The sequence below is a fragment of the Engystomops pustulosus genome, chromosome 6, assembly GCF_040894005.1.
Source record: "Engystomops pustulosus chromosome 6, aEngPut4.maternal, whole genome shotgun sequence".
NCBI classification, from domain to species: Eukaryota; Metazoa; Chordata; class Amphibia; order Anura; family Leptodactylidae; genus Engystomops; species Engystomops pustulosus.
Window position 1 is genome coordinate 132,396,280 of NC_092416.1, and position 22,152 is coordinate 132,418,431.

Here is a 22,152-nt window from a genome sequence, read left to right on the forward strand (position 1 = left end):
CATTGCTGGATCTCTGCAGTACGCCTGCTACAGTATGGGTTGTACAGTAGGGTGTTATCTCCATGTGCACCTGGTTACTGCCATAGACTACATTCATTCTATCCATCAGAATTTTATTTCCGCAAATTCCCAGTAGCTTTATAGGAACCTAATAGTAACGACTCCATGTTTCCACCGGAAATGTATCACATCGGGAAATTGTAGGAAATCACTTCTTGCCTCTTATGATTGGTCCTGGTTCGCGGGGAGGAGTTTACTATAACCAATGATGAGCACTGAACTAGGCACAGGGAGGCGGTACCGCGGATGTCAGTAATGTGATTGGCTCCTGCACGGAAGGGCGGAACAAGGGTTGACAGGGAGGTTAGCGGCGTCGCTGTGTGGGCAGCACTCAGCTCTGACATGGCCAATGTGCGGCTGGAGTTTAAGTCGAGCGCCGGGGACTCGGATCCCCAGACTAGGCCTGTGCTGATCCTGGGGCAACTGCCCAACCTGCAGCGGGTGCCCTGGAGCGATGTAAAGGGGAAGCTGCAGCCCCGGGTCTCCGAGGAGGTGAGAGGGGAAGCTGCACAGGCCGGAGGTGACCCGACCCGACTGTCCTTTGTGTATACACAACGTGACCGCGCGTGTGCACTACAAGTGGCAGCAGCTGGTAGTGGCAGAGCATTGCTCGGGAGATGGCAGGAGCCCTCAGCATGGGCCGCATTGTGCCTGTCAGGGCTTGCTGGGTGTTGTAGCTTCACACCAGCTGGAGAGTCATTGCTTGCAAATGACTAATATTTCTGCCAAGCTGAGATGGTTTGCATAAATGTGGCCACCTATCTGTATGTTAGTGGGCATGATGTGGGTAGTCACCCTGCCCTATACCCTGCGTCCTCCTGGTATCAGCATATCTGTCATATGGGGGAGACATGACCTATGGACTTGGACTTTACTTTAGACTTTACCCCTCCTTGCTGTGTCTGCTGATGTGTCAGGGAGGCTCTGGTGCTGTTCAGATCAGTGAAGATATCTCTCCTTGACCTTTAATACTACCTTTATGTTGAGGTCACAGATGCAGCTACTCTGCTTTTCTGTAATATTCATCTCAGACATTTATGAAGCTTGCAGGTGCTGTTCCGGAAGTGTCTTGAAGACCAGATATGGGGTTGCGGAAGTATAGAACAATGTCAGGAGCGATCCCTTTAACGTAGAACTCTGCACCTCTAGCTGCTGTAATGGCATGTTGTATCTGGAAATAATTTGTGAATAAAGTCCCAGCGATCTCAAGTAGCCTCTAAACAGATGAGCAAATCAAAGGTTGTCTTGTAGCTACTGAAAGGACTCCCTGTCTGTTGGCTGAACGTGGCGGAGCTGCTGTACAGAAAGCTGGAAGGGAGTCCATGCATTATATTTGACTATGATGCAAGGACTCCTGTCAGCTGCACCGGTCCAAGGTATCTGACCAGCACATGTCCTGGTTTCCACAGACCAATTACAATCATCTGCAGCTGTCCTATAGCTGTATCATCCCTGGACCACAGGCCTGATGTTCATAGTATCCAGTATTAAGGTGATGCCCACTATGCAGTTTTTTGTTATGTGTCTTTTAATTCAAGGTCTGGAAGAATGCTCTTGGTACCTTGAGTCCCAACCCAACCGACAGCTGCCCTCTGTACCTAAATGTTGCCACAGTTGCTGCCCTGCCTTCTCGTGTCAGCCGCCATAACAGTCCTTCTGCAGCCCAATTTATCACACGTCTGATCCGAAATGGCCTCCCTTCAGGAGCATCAAGATGTATCCTGGTAAGTCAGTGGTGGGCAATTTTTCCATGGGGCCACATGAGAAAATGGAAAGGTTTTGGAGGGCCGGGCTAATATACTTAGTTCTGTCCCCTTTTATAATGCCCCCTCTCCTGATGCTATAGTGACATCATTTCATTTCTGGCGCTGGGAGCCGTGCTGTCCATAGTGGCAGAACAGGGATTGTATTAATCCCTACTCGGCAGCACAGGAGCCATACTAATGCACGCTCCCGCTGGCCTGTCTGCTGCCAAGACCACTGGCCCCACCACGATCATGATCGCAGGGCATGCAAGCTTGTTCGTGGCAGGCGGTCACACGGGTCACTCCAAATTATCAGCAGGCCAGATGTTGCTCACGGGCCACACACCATGGGGGAAAATTCTGTTTGAATTTTATTAGTGTGGCTTCATGTAGACTTGTGTGGATCTTGTTGAAGGGACAACAATGTGTTCAGGGGTTTGTTTAACAAACTTTAGGGAGGTCCAGCTTTACCTGCAGCCCCCTAAGTATGCTGGGAGTTAGGTGCATTAATGTCATGGAGACGGCACAAACATGTATTGATGTACATATGCAGTATATAACAACATGATGCCCTCCCACAGATGGTATGTGAGAGATCAGAGGTGTTTGCCAGTGCATGTGCCATTGCTCGAGCCTTCCCACTCTTTACCCGCCGTTCCAGTGCTTCCCGCCGAGCAGAGAAAAAGACCATTGCCGTTGAATTTCTACTTGTTGGACAGAACAATGGACCCATGGATCTGACCACTCTTAAGGTAACTTGGTTTCCTTGTCAATGTTCTTCATCGTTCATGTAGTCTGTGCCCTTTGATCCTAGTCGGTTTCTCTCATACTAGTGCCTGGAAAGTGCGACTGAAGGGGTGAGACTGGCAGCGCGTATTGTGGATACTCCCTGTAATGAGATGAACACAGACCACTTTGTTGATGTAAGTGCCCAATGAAGGGGAAGCAGACCTAATTGTTGGGCAGGGAACAGGAGCACAGAATTATTATTTTTTCTTCTATGAAATGGTGGAGCTTTATATTTTTTTAATATACTGGGTGTATAGTGGCAAATCTGGTATATATTTGGGCAATGCTGTGTGTTTTAATATTGGCATAGAGGCCAAGTAATACCCCGTGGCATCCAGTGCATTTGGATTGACTGCTCCTGTCTCTGTCATAGATTTCAAACTGAATCTGAACACTTATTTTGCAGGAGATAGCGGCTGTTGGGAAAGAGCTTGGCATTACTCCAAGGATTTTCCGAGATGAGGAACTAAAGGAGAAAGGATTTGGAGGTGAGGATGAAATCTTTGCAGAAGGTACAGAGGAGTTCCTGCTCTGTCATTGACTTGTATTGATATTGTACAATCATTAACATATGTGAAAGCACACTGTTTATTTTGGTAATGAGAAGATGGAATTGGTCTCTTGGCTTTTCTTCCGCTTGCAGAAATATTGTGTATTTTGTATGATCTTAGGTATATATGGTGTTGGGAAAGCAGCTGAACATCCTCCTGCCTTGGTCATCCTGAGCCACACACCAGAAGGAGCCACTCAAACCATTGCCTGGGTTGGGAAGGGCATTGTGTATGACACTGGAGGACTCAGCATTAAGGGAAAGGTAGGACTGTCTCTTCTGATACCTGTTGTGTATGGGTGTGGGGGCAGTGATGGCTGCACATGTTCTGTCTTCTAAGAAACCCCCTTTTTTTTTTTTTGAAATTTCTTTTGCAAGACACTAAGCGCCTGTTCACATCTCAGTTGGCTATTCCGTTTATTTCCTTCATTTATTTTGAGCCAAAACCAGTTGTGGTCAAACACACAGCAAAAGGTGCAAATCTTTCCAGTGACTTTACAGATGTAACGCAAAGACTTGCACCTGTTCTGTGTGTCCAACCACTCCTCTTAAGATGAAGGTGAACCTGTCACCAGGAATGTTATTTTTAGCTAAAAATATTAGGGGAGTTGTTGCTCATGCCATTCAGCTACTTCGACTTCCATTGTTTACCCTTGTAAACAAGTTGAAAGTATTTTGGGTCCCAGCTCCATAAGAGATAAAAACTTTCCTTATTGAACCATACTGTATTAAAATACAGTGACATGACTATCCATACTAAGCAGCTGATGCATTTCAGGCAAATAAAAGCTATGACTAAGGGCATGTGACACATCAGCTGCTTAGTATAAATAGTCATGTCACTGTATTTTTGTTTCAATAAGGAAAGTTTTTATTTCTTACAGAGCTGGGACACAAAATGCTTTCAACTCGTTTACAAGAGTGAAGAATGGAAGTCGTAGTAGCTGTGGTCCAGGCAGTCTGGTCTTGAACCTTAACCAAGTCAGTGGGATTTAGCTGAATAAGGCAAGTGCCTGAGCTGTGAAGGAACTTTACGAAATGGCTTTTTTTACTCTTCCCTTTAATAGAATTTGAACCTGTGTTTTGTGTAAAGGGCCAATTTTCATTCTGCATTTGCTTTGCCCTTTTGAATACAATTGAAACCGCAAATGCCAAACGTCTTTGCCTGTATTGCATAGGCAATTTTGCATCAGTGCAGTAGACTTTCAGATACAGAATATGAAGTCCGACCAGAAAATCCAGATTCTTCTCTCTTGAATGCCTCCCCAATACAGGGTTCTGAGAAGTGAGAGGGATCCATTTGAACCTGCTACACGCAGCAGGGACTGTTGGGAAAGAATGTTTCTTGTGCTATTAGTGGCAGGTAATGTGTTAAATTGGGGAAGTCACATGTTTTAAAATGTGCTTAAAACTGCAAGAAAAAAAAAAAAATTGCCCCACCGGAAAACACATGTTCTTGTGTATCTCAGACCGAGAAACAACATTTAAAAAAATAAATAAATAAAAAAATAAAGGCAGCAGAAATACAATGATGCCTGTGCCTCATTGATAGCTAACAAAGATCTTAAAGGACACCTGTCATCAGGTCTATGTCACTAGTCCTGTCACTACTACCTGTTGGAGCAGCTCACAAGGATCCCATCCCAGCCTTTATCTAGTTATTTCATACATTATTCATTGTAAAATCATCTATTTTTATCATGTAAATGAGGCTGGTCACATGGTCAGAGGCAATGATGTCACCCCTGTTACCCCTCCCCTCTCCTCCCCCTGCTCATGTCTGTGTGTAATGTATAGTAAATCATTGCTAGTGTGTGTGCTGCATCTGCTGACATGCTGCATCCTTCTAATATACAGGTGAGAGACACAGACATCAGCTACACAAGTACCTGACATGTTCTGCTGTAACATGGCTGCATCCTGGAGCTGTTGTATCTCTCCTAAACACACACACAGGCTGCAGGGGGTGTGGCCACCAGCACCAGGAAGCACATCATTATACAGCCTCACATCATTATACAGGCTGTCAGTCAAGCACTGGGGGTGTGGCTGTGCCTCCCACTCATGAATAAGGTGGACAGGTTGAATATGCTAATACTTCATTGGACATTTCACAGGTCATTTGCATACAGCTTTAGGACCTCATTGCTTAGGTTTACAGGCATGTAGAGGGACAATGAAGGGATAGAGGCAATGCTCTCTAATGGCAGTTTATGAAAATATATTTAGTTTAGGGGGTTATTTTGCATAACTGGTTCTCTTTAAAAGCAATGAACCAAAATGCAAAACACTTGCAGTCATATATGCAGAGAGGAGTTCTCCTTAGAATCTTCTTTACTTTAAAGAGCATTGTCTGAATGTCTCCTTTTACCAACAGACTACGATGCCGGGTATGAAGAGAGATTGCGGAGGAGCTGCTGCAGTCCTTGGAGCATTTAAAGCTGCAGTAAAACAGGTTTGGAAAGATGACTCCTGTCTGTTTGATGCTTTTTGCTATAGAGGAAGTACTAGGCCAAAATGTTGAAATACTTGGTAAAGTAGCCCGTAAGTCTAGACAAAGGGCACATGCAGCAGTTCCTTACAAGTCATAGGTTTCCAGTTCCTCATAGTCTTTATTCCCCGGTGCATTATGCTGGGATATGATGTTATAACTTTTTTCAGTAAATTTCAGTTTTGCCTTGCAACATGACCAAAGTACAAACCAATTAATGCATTAGATGCAGCTTGGAATATGACATGGCAAAGAAATAATTGCACAAATATGTCAATTGATAAGCGGGGGGGAAATTATGCATATATAGTATTTCATGGGTGTCATCAAGGAAAGTGGCAGAAAGATTCACTAGATTCTCTATTTCTGTTCCAGGGCTTTAAAGACAACCTCCATGCTGTATTCTGCCTGGCAGAGAACTCTGTTGGACCAAATGCAACGCGTCCAGATGACATCCACTTGCTGTACTCTGGAAAGTAAGCATTTCTGCTTGGTTATCAGCTGCTTTACTAGATTTCCCCAGGCGAAAGTTAAGACTAATTGATTATTTGCTAGCCTGCATTTAGGGCTATTAAAAAAAAAAATTGAACCGCCCCTTTAATACCACTCCTGCAGTTTACTCTGTGGGCATCACCTCAGCAACTTTACCACCAAATGCAAAGTACATCTTCCACACCTGATCTCCACACCTGGCAGAAAAGTAAGGGCACCCACAAACCTTGCAAATTACGTACAGATATCCGGTGTGGAAAATACACAGCGTTATATTGTAGCAGCTATGTGTGGCCTCCTGCTGCAGATTTATCATCTGCATTATGTGACCAGAAACCAATGCTGACCTTGGAAATCAGCCCCTTTGGGGAATATGTGGGATTTGGCCAGGGCAGGATGATGTCCGTGAAGTCAAGTCATGTGTGTTGCAAGTGGAGATTTTGCAAATTTGTGCATATAAGCATAAGCATGAACCTGGCCTGTGAGTTTCCTCTTCCATATGGTGTTAAATATGTGCCCCTAGGGGCAGAATGTTTTTAGGAACATGGAAATGTATGTTTTTTTCTTTGCCTAGGACGGTTGAAATTAATAACACTGATGCAGAGGGGCGGCTGGTGCTGGCTGATGGGGTGTCGTATGCCTGCAAGGATCTAAATGCAGATATCATTTTGGATATGGCAACCTTGACAGGTGCTCAGGTGAGGTGCAGGTCATTTGTGACTGGTCTGCATGATGGGGCAAATTGGCATAATGTGAATTGGCAGAAAGTATCTGACCACTGGGGGCCGTGTTTGCTTCATGTTTTTGTATTTTTCAGGGTATTGCAACAGGCAAGTACCATGCTGCAGTACTGACCAATAGTGAGGAGTGGGAGGTGGCCTGTGTGAAGGCTGGCCGGAAGTGCGGAGACCTGGTTCACCCACTGGTTTATTGTCCAGAGTTGCACTTCAGCGAGTTTTCATCTGCTGTCGCTGATATGAAGAATTCTGTGGCGGTAAGTGAAGAATGATAAGGTTGTGTGTAATTCTGTCAGTTCATTGTTGGTTTAAGGCCAGTCACACACGAACGGGTGAAGCCCGTGTATATGTGCCGCATGGTGGCACCATTCGATGGGCTGCACATAGTGCAGTGGATGGAGGTCCCTGCCATACATAGAAATATAATGCAGGGACGTTCCCTCTGCTGGCTGCACAGCCACGCCAAAACTGTAACAGTTAATACATCACTGTATTATATTTCTCTGTTGGCTGAACAGCCGCGCAGGACCTTTATTAACTGTTACAGATTTGGCGCGGCTCTCCGGCCAATAGAGGGAACGTCCCTGCATTATATTTCTATACAATGCAGGGACTCCCATCCACTGCTCCATGTGCAGCCGTGGGATTGTGCACCCATACATGTAACAGACGATTGATTAAAGGGAACCTGTCACCAGGGACCTCATTTTCACTAAAGACCGGTTTCAAAACCTTATTACACCTGCATTGCAAAGATGCCATTGTCCATTTTCTGAGAATTTGTATTTCAGTATAATTGTGTATTTTATCTTCCCTAACTCCCTGCAAGAATCCTGTGCTGAGTCTTGGGGCGTGGGCTTGTCTTGCTTCCTTATCCACACTCCACATCCTCCTCCTTCCAGCTCGCTTACACCTCCTCCCTCACACGAGGACTGAGCTCGCCACATGGCAAGGAGTGTGGATGAAGGAGCATTGATTGAACAGAGAAATGCATCCAAACCGAAGCGCCCTCCCCCAGAACTCAGCACAGGATTCTGGCTGGGAGTCAAGTAAGTTAAAAGTGGCCAACCCCTTTAATACCTTCTTTTAAAATGTATCTCTACACCTTTCTCTAAAAACTTACATGTACCCTGATAAATTAAGCAATCACCATATTGATGTTTGTTATCTTTGTAGGACCGGGAGAATGCTCAGAGTTCTTGTGCTGGCCTCTTCATTGCTTCACACATTGGCTTTGACTGGCCAGGAGTTTGGGTTCACGTGGATATAGCTTCCCCTGTTCATGCGGTGAGTATAGCTGCGGAGGAGAATGTGTGAAAGTGTGGTGAGCTGTTCAGCTGTTTTTGTTACACTTTGGATATAGTAACCACCTGTTATGTGATCTTATGGACACTACTTGCTGATCTGCTCTGAGGCGTAATACAACGTGTTACCTACAATCCTGCAGCACATCTACATGTGTTATAGTCTGTGGTGACCAAAAACCCCAAATTTCACAAAGCCTCCTACACTTCAGATCTAATGTTTGTTCCCTGTAAGTAAAGGACATCAATAACACAACTCTTCAGATAGGGGAACTGCCTGAACCATCAGCAATTTTTTTTTTTTTTTTGTTGCTGATTCTTTACATTTATTTAAAGATATTGTGGTATGCAAACTAGAATCTTGTGGTAACTGATATTTTATAAATTTTTAGAATTTTGGTGTGTTTTAGTAATGTTTGTAACCTACTTAAAGAGGACCTGTCACCCATAAAACGGCACTAGGAACCTCTTGCTGAAGTAAGCAGGTCCTAGTGCTACCACAGATGCCGCAGTGTTACACTCTCAGGTGATCCTCCAATAATGCTATCAGACACTGCCGCGCTGTACAATAGGAATTCATGAGAGGGCGGGACTGGGAGGCAGTGACTGCAGTCACCGTCGGCCTATGGAGCGGGTGGGACGGTCCGGTGGAGGAGCAGCACCTCATGAGCGCAGTCCGGTGTTCCTATTGCACAGCGTGGCAGTGTCTGCTAGCTTTATCGGAGGGTTCAGATAAATCTAGCAGTGTAACTCTGCTACATCTGAGGTAGTGCTAGGGAGCAGCCCCTCCTAGTGCCTTTTCTATGTCTGACAGTTCCTCTTTAAAGGGAGTTTAGTAGTAGTTTTCACCAAACAATGCTACAGATGGTGTCAGTCCTGGTGTCCTGTGTAACCATATCTTTGCGTGTGTTTTATTTGCAGGAGGGTTGTCAAAAAGCATTTATATTCCAGAATTGTAACTGGACGGAGAACCGAGGGAGTGTCCACACACTAAGTTGCTGTTAGATTGCTGCATTCAAACCGCTCGCAAACAAGTCTCCCCTGCTGCTCCTACTAAGTAACTGTGTTCAGTTCCATTATCTCATCCAAGAATGCTCAAGTCCTGCTACAATCCTGGAATATAAATTCTTTTTTTTTAGTCTTCTGCTACTAACAAACTAGTATATTTATGACTGGAGTTTGTTGAATGGTTAGGTGCACTTTGAGTCTTGTGATCACTGGTGTCTGCAGAGAATGTATTTCTCATGGTGACTTTCTGTGATGCTGTTTGAGCATATTTTCCGTGTGGTTTTGAGCAGCTCAGGCGTCCGCTGTGTCCTTGCTGGAGATTCTTATAATGGCAGGTTAAAAGAAGAGATGGTGCATGCGTTTGACCCTTATTCACACAGTTTATTGCTGCTGGTTTCTACTCTTGTGACAATGTATTTCTTTCTGCAGGGGGAGAGAGCAACCGGTTTTGGGGTTGCATTACTTCTGTCTCTCTTTGGCCGTGCGTCAGAAGACCCTCTACTGAACATGGTTTCGCCCCTGGGGGAGGATGAAGTGGTTGAGACTCCTGAGAGAGACACCAAAAGAAGACGTCTCGTGTGACCACCTTCTCCTTAACCACTAGAGAATCAAGCTGCTCCTGATCTGGGCACGGGGGGACTTCTGTCTGTGATCCCACCCTCTCTCTTTTCCTGACACCACTTATTAGTTTATGTTGATGTGACTGGTTCTATGTGAATTCTGATGTACACAAGAGTTGGTATGTGATGCTTTCCAGTACCACTGATATCACGGGGCTTGGAAGTCTCAGGCTATTCTCTCCACTTTAGGTAGCACTGTTTAGATTCCTCTGCCTATAGGTTTGGCCAACTCTTCTCCTAAAAAATGAATAGGTGTCAGTATTTCTACATGAATTACTGTTTTTATTAAAACTGTCTGCATACATTACTTGTCTTGGCTTTTGTCTTCCATATATTGTCACTTTAATACATGATCTACAAAAAATCTGAGATGAGAACCTTTTTATATTGCTGGTCTTGCTGTTCATGGAGATGGCTATGTTGATGTTCACATCCAAGTTATTGCATGGGGACTAAACAGATACAGTATATGTATAGATTTATACCGATTTCTGTTTTGACCACTCCTGGTCTCTTGATTAAAATAATCGACGCAAAACATGCAATCTATGTAGAACGGAGGTGTGAACTGGCCCTTTTTCCCAGAGCTGACAAACTGCCTCCAAAATCTGTGCATTTTTAATGTCATTTTCCAGACAGAAGAGGGTTGGATCTTTATTGTCTGTAAAACTGGGGAAAAATAAGGTTTACTTTAATTGCGAGCAGCAATTCCAGGCCGGAAAGGGCTCATTATCATCACCAAATAAACATGTGAAAGTTTCCTTGGCTCCTGCTGCAATCTTTTCACCCTTTGGCATCTTACCTGTGTTGTCTGTGGATTGTCACTTGAAGACTCATCATATCTTTTATAAACTATCAATATTTATTTATGTTCTCATACAAATTCATTTGCTTGATCTACATGTGAATTGCATCATCCATTTATATACCTATTTACACATGAAATCTCCTCTTGGGGTGCAGTTAGTCACTCGTCGTGTCGTTCTCTGGTCCATTTTATCATAGTTTCAGGAGAGCGATAGAGGAAGATGAGCTTGGCAAACAGTTGTTCCTCCAGATCTAGATCTCCAGTTTCTCTAACAAGAAAGATGTCTGTGCAGAGCTTCAAAATTCTGTCGACATTGGGTAACTCCTCAAACATAATGGACCGGGAAATGCCATTGAAGAATTCTCGGATGAATTTACCAATAACCAGAACAACTGACATGTAAAGACCCACAATGCTGCAAATTTAGGATAAAAAAAAACAATTAAACCATGTCAGAAATAGATGAATGTCCAATTATCCAATTATCAAGGCTGGTAGAACAAGGGAGGAAACCAGAACCTTATTGTTCAGATTATAAGACGTTCTGCTTTTTACATCTGATTGGCTAAGGTTGCCGCTGAATGGATCTCTTCATTCTCCTAGCTCAGTGCAGTTGTGTCTTACAGACGGCTTCAAAGTCTCCACCACCAAAATCGTGCATGGAAAAACCAGGGACACTTACTCATAGATCCAGGCACTGTGACACTGGTAATCTTGATATATTTGTTATACATGGCCTCCTTCCTTCTAAAATCAACTTTCAAAATGATGTTACTGGAGTGGTTCCCAGTGCACCTCACAGGCTATGAGGCTGCTCCCCATCGGCCTAATGCAACTCACACAGTTGGGGGAGTGAGTGCTCCTGCACAATGTAAGAGTCTGAAGCTGCAGTAGGGGGGGCTCTAGTAACACCCCACCAGAGCCCTTCTGGCTCATCAGCAAACTTGATTTTAGAAGGAAGGATGCCATGGATAACAAACATAAGAAGATTACCACGGTCTGGATCTATGAGGAAGTGTCCCTGATTTATCATGCTTGAAACTAACAAAAGATTTCCTTGAAATCCAGAGTAAAAAGATGAGCATTGATTAAGGACTGTAAACCATAAAGGATGTTTTTTTAATGTTTGTATTGCCTTTTATTATTAAGTAGAAAGCCTTATCTATGTAGGTCTTTAAACTTTAGCTTGTCTTGTCTACTACCAAAGATGATGATGCAGCATCTCACAGGCTTGTAGACTCAATGGGCCACATCTATCAAAAGTAGTGCAGTCTGTACTAGGTGCAGTTTGCCTGTGGAGTGTCAAAAATGGCGCAGTCTTCATTAATCTGGCGCACCCTGCACTGTTCGGGAAGTGTGCACCAACTTTTTTTTGTTGCACCTTTAACACTGAGCGTGCATCACAATTGTGTCTATAATAAATGTGGCTCACGGGCCGAATGGGGACCAGAACCCCCCTCCTTTAGGTGCAGAATTTTGTGGAGTGGCAGACACTGCCGCGACACAAAACTGGCTCAGACACTTTATAAATACATGTGCAAGCAGTTTGTACTTTCTTTCTTTTTTCACACAGAAAACTGTACACCTAATTGTGTTCTCTTAACTGGTTGTTTATGGTGAATTCTGGCTGTACCGAAAAAAGTAGTATAAATGAGTGTTCTGTAAGCACTAAGGAAAGCACATATAAAAGATATACACTGAGATCTTACATTGAATCTGAGCAAGAAAAGCTACAAAAGAAAATAGTAACATCATGTTAGGCTATGTTCACACTGGTTAGACCCTCCATTGTAAAAAAAAAAGGCAGGAGGGGGAGTGAAAAAATCAATTGCTGTTGAGACAATGTTAAGGGTATTTCCCCAGTGATATAACTGTCCATAAAAGGACTGTTATATGAGCGGGGATCTCCCAAAGCATATGCTCAGCAGAGGAATGGAATACATTATGGATACATTATTGTTGCACCACCGACAGCTAATCCCCCCCCCCCCCCCAATAAGCTACTATGGTCTCTGCTAAGTGTAGCCGTAGCACGGAATAAGGATGAAAGGATGCAAATTTATCCGTTTTCCATCCAGCGTTTCCACCTGGATGCGACCTATAGGGGCAGATTTACGTACCCAGTCCATTCGCGATCCAGCGGCGCGTTCTCTGCGCTGGATTCGGGTCCGGCCGGGATTTATTAAGGCAGTCCACCAGGTGGCGCTGCTGCGCTGAAATACACCGAGCCGGGCTGAGTGAAGGTAAGTGCAATTTTCGCTACACATTTTTTGTTTTAAATGCGGCGGTTTTTCCGAATCTGTCGGGTTTTCGTTCAGCCATGCCCCCCGATTTCTGTCGCGTGCATGCCAGCGCCGATTCGCCACAATCCGATCGCGTGCGCCAAAATCCCGGGGCAATTCAGGGAAAATCGGTGCAAATCGGAAATATTCGGGTAACACATCGGGAAAACGCGAATCGGGCCCTTAGTAAATGACCCCCATCGTGTGCATCATATATCAATATAATGCACATAGTTTAATCCCCACCATAGTGATCAGTCTGTGGCACAGCACTCGTCACAGACCGATACCGGAATAATGGAAAGATTTACACCTGTCTTGTGTGTTCTATGTTCCTAGATAACTGCTGAATAATAAATACTTACAAATAATAGAATACAATGTATTAGGACATAGGGAATATCTTACCCGTATCCAGCGAGGAATCCCAGGCTTTGGGGACTGGCTTTATCATTGTATATTACAAGTTCGATGTTCTGGCTGCATCCGGCTGAGCCACATGCTGGATTCCACTCCTGTATCAGCCACCACTCAGTCACTTGATTCGATGTGGCGTTCACGGACAACTGCTGTAGTTTTAGGGTTAAATTGCGGAAGAAAGCGTATTTCTGTATATCTTCTGCCTTATCTGAAAACTCTGCAAAATGAGAACAAAAGGAAATAAAACAAAAAATGTCTTCCCCACGGGGTTTGTCATCTACACCCGCGCTGACTGATGTTACCTGTCTGAAGCCGGTGAGCTATTTTTGCTTCAGGTCCAGAATTTGCTCTGAGGTGTTTTGGCAAAATATTCTTCAGCATACTGTGTAAATATGGCAGAAAATGTAATTTTAATATTAGGCCTACAAAAAAAATAAATAAACTTCCTTTCTTTGCGGGATTCAAGGTCTCTGTCAATCAAGGCTGCAGCAGTGACCTTACTGGCCTCAAGCTTCATCACCCAACCGTCATGGCGCTGTATATACATCCCCATAGAAGGCAATAGGCTCCCGTCTATCCCCGTGTGCAAGGCCGTGCGCCATGCATCCTAATGGCGAGGGAAGGGGTGTGCAGTGCTCATCCCTCCTCCTCTCCAGCATACCTTAGTGTGAATGCTGTATGAATCCGTATATACGTGACGATTTCCATCCATATGTGCACATATGTCACCGTATCCATATAAAATACAGTGGGCTGGCAAATGCTGGATAGCTGACTATTGGCTGGTGGATAGAATGCACATAAATATGGCAGCATACAGTGCACCACCGAATGCAGCGTGTATGCAATCCGTATTGCCATAGTTCCCATGGACTTTTATGGGGTATACGGAACAAAAATACATGAGAAAATGCTCCATATTTTTATATGTCTCTAAAATGGCATGGTGTAAATGCATCTCCGGATCGCCCATTGAAATGAATGGGGCCGCATGCTACCCGTATATATACGTCTGTTTTCATACATTCGGCAGCACATCACCACTGCAGCTTTTGTCGGCTTTTGATCTGAAGCCACATCCAGGATAAAGGTGATTATAATAAGTAGACATATCAAGGTTATATTACATCTGGCATCAGATGACATAAATTACATACACTGGTTCTTTCCTTTCTCCTTTTAACATCTGGACTATATGGTCTCGGGTTTCTGTGTCCTCATAGCATACTGTGTGTTTCCCAAAGCTCTCAGCACTCTTCACAATAGATGCATTCCTGGAACACAAAAAAGTGATTGACATCAGCATAAACTAAGCGCTATCATCTACCTATATCCGCAGAATGACAGGGAATGATTAGGGTAAGCTGTCCTTGATTTGCTAATGTTCATGGGCAATACAATAGTCAGCACTGTTCATATAATGAATACCTGGGGAAGGCTTGGTCGAATGATGGACTATAAAATAAATTTGATGAAATCAGAAGAAATAATCCTAACACAATCTTACAAACCCTAGAAATGAGAGTTCTTTTCTTTCCTTACACACTAAAACCAATGTACAATGAATACATAATATAAAATTCTTACAAGTAATTTAGATACTAATCTTTGATTAAAGGACACCACAGGGCTCTGTCACCATCATCTGTCTGTTGGAGCATCCCAGCCTTTATCTAGTCAATTCATCCATTAATCATTGTAAAAGCATCTTTTCTTTATTATGTAAATCTCTCAGGTCATTTGCATACAGCTTTAGTACCTGATTGTTTAAGTTTACGGACATGTAGAGAGACAATGTAGGGATAGGAGCAATGCTTTCTAACGTCAGTTTATGAAAACATATATAGTCTTAGGGGTTAATTTGCCTGACAGGTTCTCTGTAACAACTATTCACAAGCAAATGTTTGGTCTGCGAAACACTGACCATATGACGTCCGCATTTCATGGACCAAACATTGCTCTGAGCCCAAGCATCACAGTTATACATGAGGAAAGGAGTCCCTGCATCCCTGCAGGATAACTATATGGAGCCGAGGTCCTGAGGGAATGCAGTGAATCCTTGCAGCGTAAAATTATAGGCAAACCAGTGTACATAGGATTTTGCTGCCAGCCAAAACTATTATCCCAAATAACCACATATATGGTTGTTAAAAGGAGTATACTCTTGGAGTGTGGCAATGCCTACCAGGACTTGGGTCACACAAGTGTTCATAATAATTGGAGGAACATTACTAAGAGTGAATGTCCTCTTAGAATCCCATAGAGAGAGTTACAGGTATGATATGTGTAGCATAACTTACCTGAGGATACTCCAGTGAATGTCAAAGTATATCTGAGTAGATTCGGAGAGCTCCTCTATCATTGCCCCTCGGCTGGCCGGGCTTATGGTCCACAGCAGGCTGGCGTTACTCTTTATCTTGGCAGTCACAATATCCTCGGGCATGTAATTTACAATGAACTGCATTGCAGACTGGGTATAAAATAATAGTAGGGAACAGAGTAATTGAGTTGTCTGATGTTACCGGAAACACAGGTCAAACATGGCTGAATTTGTACATCCATAATGAATTATACCATAACCTAATCTCCACTGCAAGAAAGCAAACCATCTTTTATTCCTAAACCTCCATCCTCTTGTCAGGGATACTCACAGGGTGCAGTGCATATCTATAAGTCAGTTCGTCATAGGCTCCTTGAGAATAGGGGACAAGGTTCTGCTGCTGAGCACTCATAGTGAACAGGGGCTGAAAAGTAAAATATAGAAAAAACTTTCTTATCTGAAGTGGTTTTATGAAACTGTGTACATTGTGATTAGCAGTGTTACTACTATAAGTATATTGTTAGATTATATGGGATTTGACACACTCTATAACGTGAAATCCATACAACAACAAATGAATGTGTTGCAGCATTTTTAGGGTTATGGTTGTGGCAGTATGGTTGAAGGATTTTGTACCTCATAGCCACTGATGCTGATCTGAATGGAAACATCCAGGGGTTGATTAGTTACACCAGCCACAGATTTTACCAGTGACATAAAGAGTAATGGGAACCAAACAATGCAGATCAAGGCAAAAATGATGACTCCACCCATTCCATATTTCACTATCTTTTTCTTCTTCTGTCCTGGGGGCTCTGGGTATTTCTAGAAAAAAAAATCAAAAACTATAAAACCGAAACCGTACAGACGGGATCATACTTTGCACAATGAATATTTTATTGAATCCTCTGCTATTATTATTTGTTGTTTGAGAAGAGTATGGGAATATAATGTCACGTCAGGAATTAAAGCCTCATTTGCAATGGTCTTCAAAAGTTTCAACTGCTGGAAAACTCACACCTTTAGCAGCCTAGATGGATCTAAGGGTTTTTTCCTGGGAAAGACATCCCTTTGTCTTAGGACCTCCCTTAGATAAACAGGAGCCATAATTTTATAAGGAGTTATGGAATGTCCTAGCGGTAAACCTAATACATCCTGGAGAAAGACACAAGCCCCAACTGGGTTTTACTCTGCCCTAGGACTGTGGGATGTTGTGATAAATGTGATGAGTCCCAGTCGGGTACAATGACTGTGACCACTACAGCCTTCTATTTATCCATCTGAGGTTTAGGGAGTTTCAGCTACACAACCCGAACTGAAACTAGGACCCACCCAGAGAAGGACACAGAGTGTCAACTAAGGGGTTATGTTCTCATGGGGTGAGTTTTATAGGGGCTCTCTTCTAGGGAATGTTACATTGAACATAGTGTTGGTTATTGTACCATCACCTGTGTGTTTGAGCATTCTGTTTTATTTCCACTTTGTTTATAGCCTTTTATCTAGTGTGCCCTTAAGGCAATCAAATATCCAAATTTAACTTGGGCTGCTGTTTTATCTCAAACCAGAAATTTACCTGTCCATGTTTCTCTGTCTAATGTTATACATTACATCGGCTGGTGTCTGGCTTATAGACTAGGCCAGTGATGGCGAACCTTTTAGAGACAGAATACCCAAAACCCACTTATTTATCGCGAAGTGCCAACATGGTTATCTAAGCAATAATTCATTGCTTCCTTCTCTATTGTAGCATTCAGTCATACCAGCGTCTCAGGACACCAATACGGTAGAAAGACAGAGAACAATTTGTCAAGCCAAGAGTAGAAGCAACAATGATAATCCAGATCTGTCCACACCCTCCCACTCCTGCTGTAGTCCCAGGCAGAACTGTCGCTTTAAAATAGCATTGATGGCAGCAAGTCCTGGGTTGTCTTGGACTGCATGAAGATACCTTGAGTCCTCTTTGGTGATGGCATAGGTGCCAACAGATCTGAGTAACACATCTGACACCTGTGCCATAGGTTTGCCACCACTGCACTAGGCTTATATCTAATGAGTAACTGGTACTGGTCCTACACTGGGACTACTTTCAGCCTGGAGGTTACATGGGCCACTCTTACTTTCTGTGCATGTGTCTGTGGAAAATGGTATAAAGCTGACCCTGGGAATGTGGAACGTCACATTGTGTATACAAATTCTTTGTATACAGGATATGTATGAGATTTTGGAGCAGCCTATTTTATCCCTATACAGTAACCTATGTAACCATAATGATAAACTTTATGCAGATTATAGTCAGTCTATGATTTCTTGTCAAATGTAATTTTATACATATATTTGACTATCTCATCCAATATCTACATAATTAGAGCAGAGGCACACAAAACAAATAATATCATTCTAAGTATATTCTTCATTCTAAGTATATTCTTCTGGCATACATCCAGTCTGAGGCAAAGAATGCAATATGCACACAGAGTACAGGCAGTCCCCGGGTTACGTACAAGATAGGGTCTGGAGGTTTGTTCTTAAGTTGAATTTGTATGTAAGTCGAAACTCTATATTTTATCATTGTAGATCCAGACAAAAAAATTTTGGCCCCAGTGACAATTGGAGTTTAAACAATTTTTGCTGCAATGGGACCAAGAATTATCAATATAGCTTCATTACAGCCACTTTACAGCTGATTATTTCAATCTGGGACTATAGTAAAGCATTCAGAAAGCTTCACCAGAAGTCAGAGGGGTCTGTCTGTAACTATGGGTTGTCTGTAAGTCGGGTGTCCTTAAGTAGGGGACCGCCTGTAAATACCTTCTCAGACTCCCGCCAGCACTTCATAATGAAAATATTAGCGTAAATATCTTCCACACATATCCAACTCGACAAACTGAGGGTGGTGTCTGTCCAAATCCAATCCATGACTGCTCTCATCTCAGTCAGGAAGGGTACCATCCGGAAACTTCAGAGAAAAAAAGATTAATAAGCACAATAATCATTCAAACTACATGTGGTTTATAACTAAAAGCTTGGTACCCTCACCCCTGGAAAAGGAAGAGGTTGATGCAGTTGTAACTCTTTGTTAAAAAGTTTCCCAGGACTCTGTTGGGGTAGCCACACTTGATCTGGTAAGCTGAGAGACCAAAGTACAGACATTTTACAAAGTACCACAGCTGTGCCACATGATTTGTGTTAAATCTCCTGTAAAACAGACAATAGTAGAGAATGAGGATGTGGTTCATACTAAAGAATTCACATGACAACCATATTACAGAGACAACGAAACTGGAATTAATTACAGTAATTAAGGTCAATCAAAATAAGAGGTTTGACCCAAAATACTTGTAGACAGGTGCAGAAGCCTCATGGAGATTTACAGATGTACAACAAAAGTTAAAAGTGGGCATTAGAGGAAATAAAGGGGCCATGACGGTGCTGCAATGTAAATAACTAAATGCTGCTACTAGAGCTCAAGAAAGATGGTAGCCCCTATAGTCATATGTCCCCATAGTCATATAGTCAGAAAATAGAAAAAGTTGTATTACTACTAGAGATGGGCGAATTTGTCGTAATTCGATTTGACCCGATTCGACACATTTTTCAAAAAATTTGATTTGACCCCAATCGAATCATGACAAATCACGTTAAAAAAAACCAGGTATTTCCTGGCTGCAGAGGGCCTGTAAGGTTTTGTAGAACATTGTGCCATGCTCGTGGTTTGGTCTTCAAACAATGCTGTGTTTTAGTATGACACGCACATGACAGCCGCCGCTCTTAGAATCACTTCACTCTTCAATTCCATGTGCACTTACAGAGGCCAACTTCACCAAATAAGTGAAGCGGGAACACAACCTGACAAAGTAACGTCTGTGCCAGCTCATTTCACTTATCATTTTGCCCTTCTTCTCATCCACCAGTGTCCGCTTTCAATCAGTCACTGCTTCCAGGGTGGCAGGGAGAAGCATGCTCGCCCCTGACGGACAAGCAGCACCATTTAAATTTGAATTTGAAGATTAGAAACGCCACATGCATCTTTCATTACAATTTCCCTGAAAATCTTATGTATTTGCCAAAAAAAGAACTGCAAAAGTGTCAGTAGCAGCAGCATGAGGTCAGAGAGTAGCACAATGACAAATTCTGGAAGTGGCAGAAGCAGCATGAGGTCAGAGAGTGGCACAATGACAAATTCTTTAGGTAGCAGCAACCTGTTAGGCCACATAGTGGCACAATGACAAAGTGTGGTGGTGGCAGTGGCAGGAGGTCAGAGGTGGCACAATGACAAATTCTGGACACCCTGGACAAGAATCACTCCAGAAACTATGTGGATTTTACACCGATTTCTTGCTATAAACTTCAGCAACAAAAAAGAGCTGCAATTTAGGGGTATACAGATCCCCCAAAACGGACACCCTGTGATTGGAGCAAAAATCACTCCAGAAACTATGTGGATTTGGCACATATTTCTTGCTGTCAACTTTAGCAACAAAAAAATATTGAAATTTGCGGTATACAGATCCCCCAAAATGGACACCCAGGGATTGGAGCTGAAATCACTACAGAAACTATGTGGATTCTACAAAGATTTCTTCCTATTCACTTCAGCAACAAAAAAAACTGCTGTTTCATATCTCCCCTGCGTGTGTAAATCGAAGGCGAATTGTGCCTGATTTTTTATTTTTTTTGTTTTTTCCTTATTTTCCCTTTTCTAAACATTGCAATGAGTCTTGCCATGTGTGGCAACTACATATGTTTTAATATCATGGACTGCTTTGTACTATTACTTATGCATCATTGTCCCATGCGAGGGATTCTTTTTGGCGATTCCGTTGCGGGCATTCTTTGTTTTACGTTCAATAAAAATCTTTGACATTAAATGAGCTTTAATAGAAGCTGATATTTGGGAAACATGGAATACAGCGGTTTCTCCTAGCCATGTGTTGTACCTTTCAGTTACTCCAGGAAGGATAAAAAACATCCAGAAATGAATTCCAAATACGAGCACAACCTGGAAGACACACTTTCCAAACATGGTTTTTCGCAAGTAGATGGCTCTGTCAACAATCATGGTGCCAAACTGTAGTAGAAGCATAACCAGAAAGGCCTCTGGCACCTGATCCTCAGAGAGAGACTCTGTGATATCTGCTGCGGCAGAATGTTTCTGTGGATGAAAAAAAAATTACATTTTTTGTATTTCTGTACAAACAGAGTTTATTCTCATCTTAGACATGTATCCACTGCATATGCTATACATTTCCAACAGATGCAGATATTAACAATGGGGGTGTCTTGAGAATAGGGGTTCTCTAACACAGATTTCACTTCTATGTGAGTAAATAAGTTCTGCTCTACTGGGAACTTCCATAAAATTTATATAAGCCATGCATCAGCCACTTTGTAACTCACATTAATATCAATGTCATGTGGCCCCATTCCTGAAATGGAAACCCCTACAAAAATACTTACCCCAAAAGCCCAGTATCCAAAGATGACAATGATAAAATTAATGACATCAACCAGGAACATAATAGCATAGACATCACAGACTGGACTATACTCTGGGTGAATAATGTCATAGAAGAACTGTCTGATTGGCAAGTAGATCTGCAAAGCTCTGTAAAAATACAAGCAAACAATGGTTTACGTATCCTAATAACAAGAATGAAGTGTAACTACAAAAGATTATGGAATGACTTGGATCTGGGCACTCTTATATATACAATTATAAAATGTTACATTTTCACCGCCAGTTTCTTCAGTTTGATCCACTGCTGCTTTAGTCTTTCCTTTATCGACTGCCGTTTCTTTTTTGGGTTACGTCTAAAACAATTCCACTTCCTTTTATTGTCTTTCTTCTGAGGGGTACCTGAGACGAGAAGAAAGATGTAAACAAGCTGCTTATCTTCTATATCGACTTCATTCTTTGCAGGTCTTGTATAAAATTACATGCACCTGAACTTTTTTGTTGGAAATGAAGGCACTGTCATTTTTCCGAGGACATGTTTACTTACATTCCCACTGTAGTTCCTCTAAAGTTCATTGTCCATTGATAATGCACTGTGCCACTAAGATCGTGCGCCCGATATCCTGCATGTGTCGCTTCCCCGCTCAGGTCCGACAGAATTCACCATCTTTTTAGTGGTGCATGTAATTGCTCAGGCTTGCAACACAATGTGAAAATTAAATCCCGCGCTCAGTCCGAATCAGTTGGATCGTCTGACGCATGGAAGCCTGCGCTAAAGGATCACGTGCGCCTGTTAAATACCTGTCCAAGCAGTGCGATCCCTGAAAAAGGCGCACAGTCTCATGAAAGTGAGTAGCACGGCTCTTAGTAAATAAGCCCATTGGGTTTGAATTGCATTCAGAAACCGGCAAACCACGTATTGCTAGTTCCCAAACTCAAATGTTTTGGTCTAAATGCACTAGTGTTCAGAAGTTACTTTTCCCTCTATCAAAACATAATGGCTATTTGAACATCATCCATAATGGGGGGGATTTACTTGTTCCTTGGAGTTCCCCTTAAGTGCATTGTCCC

General features: G+C 42.8%; 2 protein-coding genes across 2 annotated transcripts in view; one reads left to right on the forward strand and one right to left on the reverse strand.

The window, feature by feature from the left end:
- The first annotated feature begins 303 nt into the window (after positions 1-303).
- Positions 304-10,103, forward strand: NPEPL1 (aminopeptidase like 1). The gene is made up of 12 exons (XM_072111072.1): positions 304-552; positions 1,599-1,784; positions 2,387-2,557; positions 2,639-2,728; positions 3,001-3,082; positions 3,266-3,408; positions 5,522-5,599; positions 6,011-6,111; positions 6,702-6,825; positions 6,945-7,121; positions 8,041-8,151; positions 9,606-10,103. The coding sequence occupies exons 1-12, from the start codon at positions 403-405 to the stop codon at positions 9,756-9,758; spliced, it is 1,566 nt and encodes a 521-aa protein (XP_071967173.1). The 5' UTR covers positions 304-402; the 3' UTR covers positions 9,759-10,103.
- Positions 10,104-10,390: 287 nt separating this feature from the next.
- Positions 10,391-22,152, reverse strand: part of LOC140064316 (piezo-type mechanosensitive ion channel component 2-like) — an 87,788-nt gene continuing 76,026 nt past the window's right edge. Inside the window, exons 46-57 of the mRNA XM_072111074.1 lie at positions 21,354-21,483; positions 21,084-21,231; positions 20,564-20,778; positions 18,663-18,821; positions 18,435-18,582; positions 16,263-16,451; positions 15,958-16,050; positions 15,607-15,776; positions 14,464-14,580; positions 13,609-13,688; positions 13,295-13,523; positions 10,391-11,019 (exon numbers count right to left, since the gene is read on the reverse strand). Of these exons, the coding sequence (XP_071967175.1) occupies positions 10,764-11,019; positions 13,295-13,523; positions 13,609-13,688; positions 14,464-14,580; positions 15,607-15,776; positions 15,958-16,050; positions 16,263-16,451; positions 18,435-18,582; positions 18,663-18,821; positions 20,564-20,778; positions 21,084-21,231; positions 21,354-21,483 (1,934 nt within the window). The 3' untranslated portion in view covers positions 10,391-10,763. The remainder of the gene's footprint in view (positions 11,020-13,294; positions 13,524-13,608; positions 13,689-14,463; positions 14,581-15,606; positions 15,777-15,957; positions 16,051-16,262; positions 16,452-18,434; positions 18,583-18,662; positions 18,822-20,563; positions 20,779-21,083; positions 21,232-21,353; positions 21,484-22,152) is intronic.